Source organism: Atta colombica, unplaced genomic scaffold, assembly GCF_001594045.1.
Source record: "Atta colombica isolate Treedump-2 unplaced genomic scaffold, Acol1.0 scaffold155, whole genome shotgun sequence".
Classification (NCBI taxonomy): domain Eukaryota; kingdom Metazoa; phylum Arthropoda; class Insecta; order Hymenoptera; family Formicidae; genus Atta; species Atta colombica.
The window spans coordinates 1,530,409-1,533,182 of record NW_017259245.1 but is presented as its reverse complement, the minus strand read 5'-3'; the positions used below and the strand labels follow the sequence as shown (position 1 = coordinate 1,533,182).

At 49.6% G+C, this 2,774-nt stretch overlaps 1 protein-coding gene across 1 annotated transcript; it reads left to right on the top strand.

Annotated features, from left to right (window-relative positions):
• The first annotated feature begins 375 nt into the window (after window positions 1–375).
• Window positions 376–1,633, top strand: LOC108685679 (DNA-binding protein inhibitor ID-2). The gene has a single exon (XM_018190581.1). The coding sequence runs from the start codon at window positions 996–998 to the stop codon at window positions 1,392–1,394; it is 399 nt and encodes a 132-aa protein (XP_018046070.1). The 5' UTR covers window positions 376–995; the 3' UTR covers window positions 1,395–1,633.
• The last annotated feature ends 1,141 nt before the right edge of the window (window positions 1,634–2,774 follow it).

Genomic DNA, 2,774 nt, shown 5'->3' with positions numbered 1-2,774 from the left:
TATCTAAATTATTTCTTGTTTTTTCGATTCTTTTGTTCTACATGAAAATTAAATAATTCTTTCTCTCGAATTTGCGATTGAGAGATTCTCACAAAGTTACAAGTTGTACTCTCTGCAAGTCGCATTAAAAATTCGAAAAAAATTGGAAAATTCCGATCGAAATATTATATAGAATTATTCAGAATGGATTCTGATTCGGAGTTATTTAATAATTCCCTAAATTTTTATTTTTTTTTTGTAGAGAAAGTAATAATTCTTATTGGAATCCATTCCGACTTGTTCCATAATACGTAGCCAGTCAGTCAACAAGAAGGAGAGATCGCGTGAGGCTTGAAGCCACCACTACTCCACTCGGGCAGCGATTGCGCCGTACAAATGCTGGAAGCGTCTGGAGGGTATGCGCGGGGAGCCGGGTGGGGCAAGGCTATAAAAAGACGCAGGTGAGGGGCGGAGGCCAGTCGGCTCCGATCTGTCAAACGATTCGTGTACAATATTTCGCCGGCTGCGCGTTCAGCTTCACTATACAATATACGCTCGATCGCATCAGTTCGTCATCATACTTGGCGCGTAGCTGTCGCTCGAGGACGATGTGGCTGGTTGGTGAAACTAATATCAGTGCGTGATTTTGCACGTGGTTCCACAACTGATCGTGATCGACTAACGAGAGAGAGAGAGAGAGAGAGAGAGAGAGAGAGAGAGGACGATTACTCCACGGAGACGCAAAGCAACGGCAAAGTAAACAGGACACAGGCAGTAAGCTCTTCACGTGCTACATTAACGCCTTTGGTGTTCGACGCACAGCTCTTTTCCGGCGATCGATAGGCACACGCGCGGTGGGTGGTGTGTATGTGTGTGTGCGGTGACGCGCTGTCGTCGAACGATCACCCAGACCCAGCAGCGGCAGTGTGCTCGCGAACGAGGGTCGAGAGGAAAGAGCCGAGCGCCGGATCGATCGATTCCGGCCGTGTAATTCTCTGATCGCCGCCGCTACCTGCATGAAGGCGATGGTGGTGAGCCCGGTGAGCGGCAGAGTGCCGCCCAACCATCGCGGCGTGTTGCACAACGGTCTGGGGATCGGCGGCACCAGACGCGACCTCGAGGCCGAGGAAGTCGCCGCTTACCTCACCAAGCTGCGCTCCCTCGTGCCGGACATGCCGCGCAAGCGGAAGCTGTCGAAGCTCGAGGTAATCCAGAGGGTGATCGAATATATCTGCGACCTGCAGACCGCTCTGGAGGAAACGAACGCGGCGCATCAGGATGCCAAGACGATGACGACGGCGACGGAATCGACTACGCAGTCGTCCTCGAGGCAACCCCTGCTGAACACCATCACGTCGGCCGCCACGACGACCACTACGACGTCCGTCGTAACCGCGACGGTCGCCGATCGGTGACCTGTTGGTCGAACCCACTAGGGTACAGGTCGCATCGAGGCCACCCTCCTCGTGGACTAGATGGATCGCTCTGCTCTTCGAAAAGGACGTCCGATCTATTCTCGATCTGGGCAGTCACGGGAAGAGATATTGATCATCGCCCGGAAGAGAAAACTACCCGGGAGACCACGTCCGAGGAACGCACCGAAGATGAGAACGTATTTTGATCAAAGAGACATTTTGATCAAAAAAAAAAAAAAGAGAGTCAGCGCTGGTTTTTACCCTTCTCTTCTGCGAAGGGAAATTGTAAATACATTTGTACATACGCTCATCGCCATTCCACACGAGATCTCTCACGGTTATAAGGACCCGGCACGAATTTCCTCTATTCCTCTTCTTTTTTGCTCTCCCCCTAGAATCTTATCATTCCAATTTTTCTTTCCTAATCGACCGCGCGACACCGACTGAATCGACCGCGGGACCAGCGATTCGATTTCATCGCGATCTCTGGTCTTTCGAGGCCCCGATTGACGGACTGTGGAAACCCCATACAGCACAGATCATTCCATCCATAACGCCAATTCTCTAAAGGATATCCTAAAGATGTCCAGAGGACATCCTTAGGATATTACTCGGAGAAGTATTGCTGTGGGCAGCAATATTACAGCAACATTGCAAACTTGCTTACAATAAGTCTGTTCGCGTTGCTTGAAATCGCCCCCAAAATTTTTGAATTTGGAAATAAATATCTATATTCAGATGTCGAAGAGAGAAAAAAAGATGCCGAGTACAAGTCTATTGTTGCCGCAAGTTTCTGTGCTGCATGGGAGGCGACGCGCGTGTTTCCAATTGGCGTTCGTTCTTTGATAAATTACTTGTTGTGTGACTGGATCGACTCTCGAGTCTCCCGACGGCGAGAGTTCATCCATCCTGTTCCCATCGTCGATCGTATCGTAACGCGATATCGCGCGTCAAGTGCGGCAACACGCGCACGCGTTCGAATACACTGACAATGAGCGCTCGCAAAACGTTCGTTACACTCGAGTCAATTACATAGCCGCCCCGCCCAACTAGTCTCGCCGATCGATCGCCTTTTCTTGCCGAAGGTCCTTCCTTCCTGAAGAACGCACCTCGCGCCTCAACGCGCGACGAGAAAACAGAAGATTTCTATTCCTCGTCAAATCGATGATCGATAAATTTTGGATGTCGGAGACACGAGCGAGATGACGGTCGATCGGGATTGGCTACAATTTCGCGGCGAGCATGCGAAATCGAATTCGACGAGGTGATTCGCCTCATTTATTTTCTCATCAAAGTTTTCGCGCTCTATCGCTATTGATTATTGTATAGTTATCTCACTGTCGTTGTTATAGCCTCTTATATTATAATTTAGAAAGTGCT

Coding starts and splice junctions, on each gene's coding strand:
- LOC108685679 (XM_018190581.1), top strand. CDS start 996: ATGAAGGCGATGGTGGTGAGCCCGGTGAGCGGCAGAGTGCCGCCCAAC.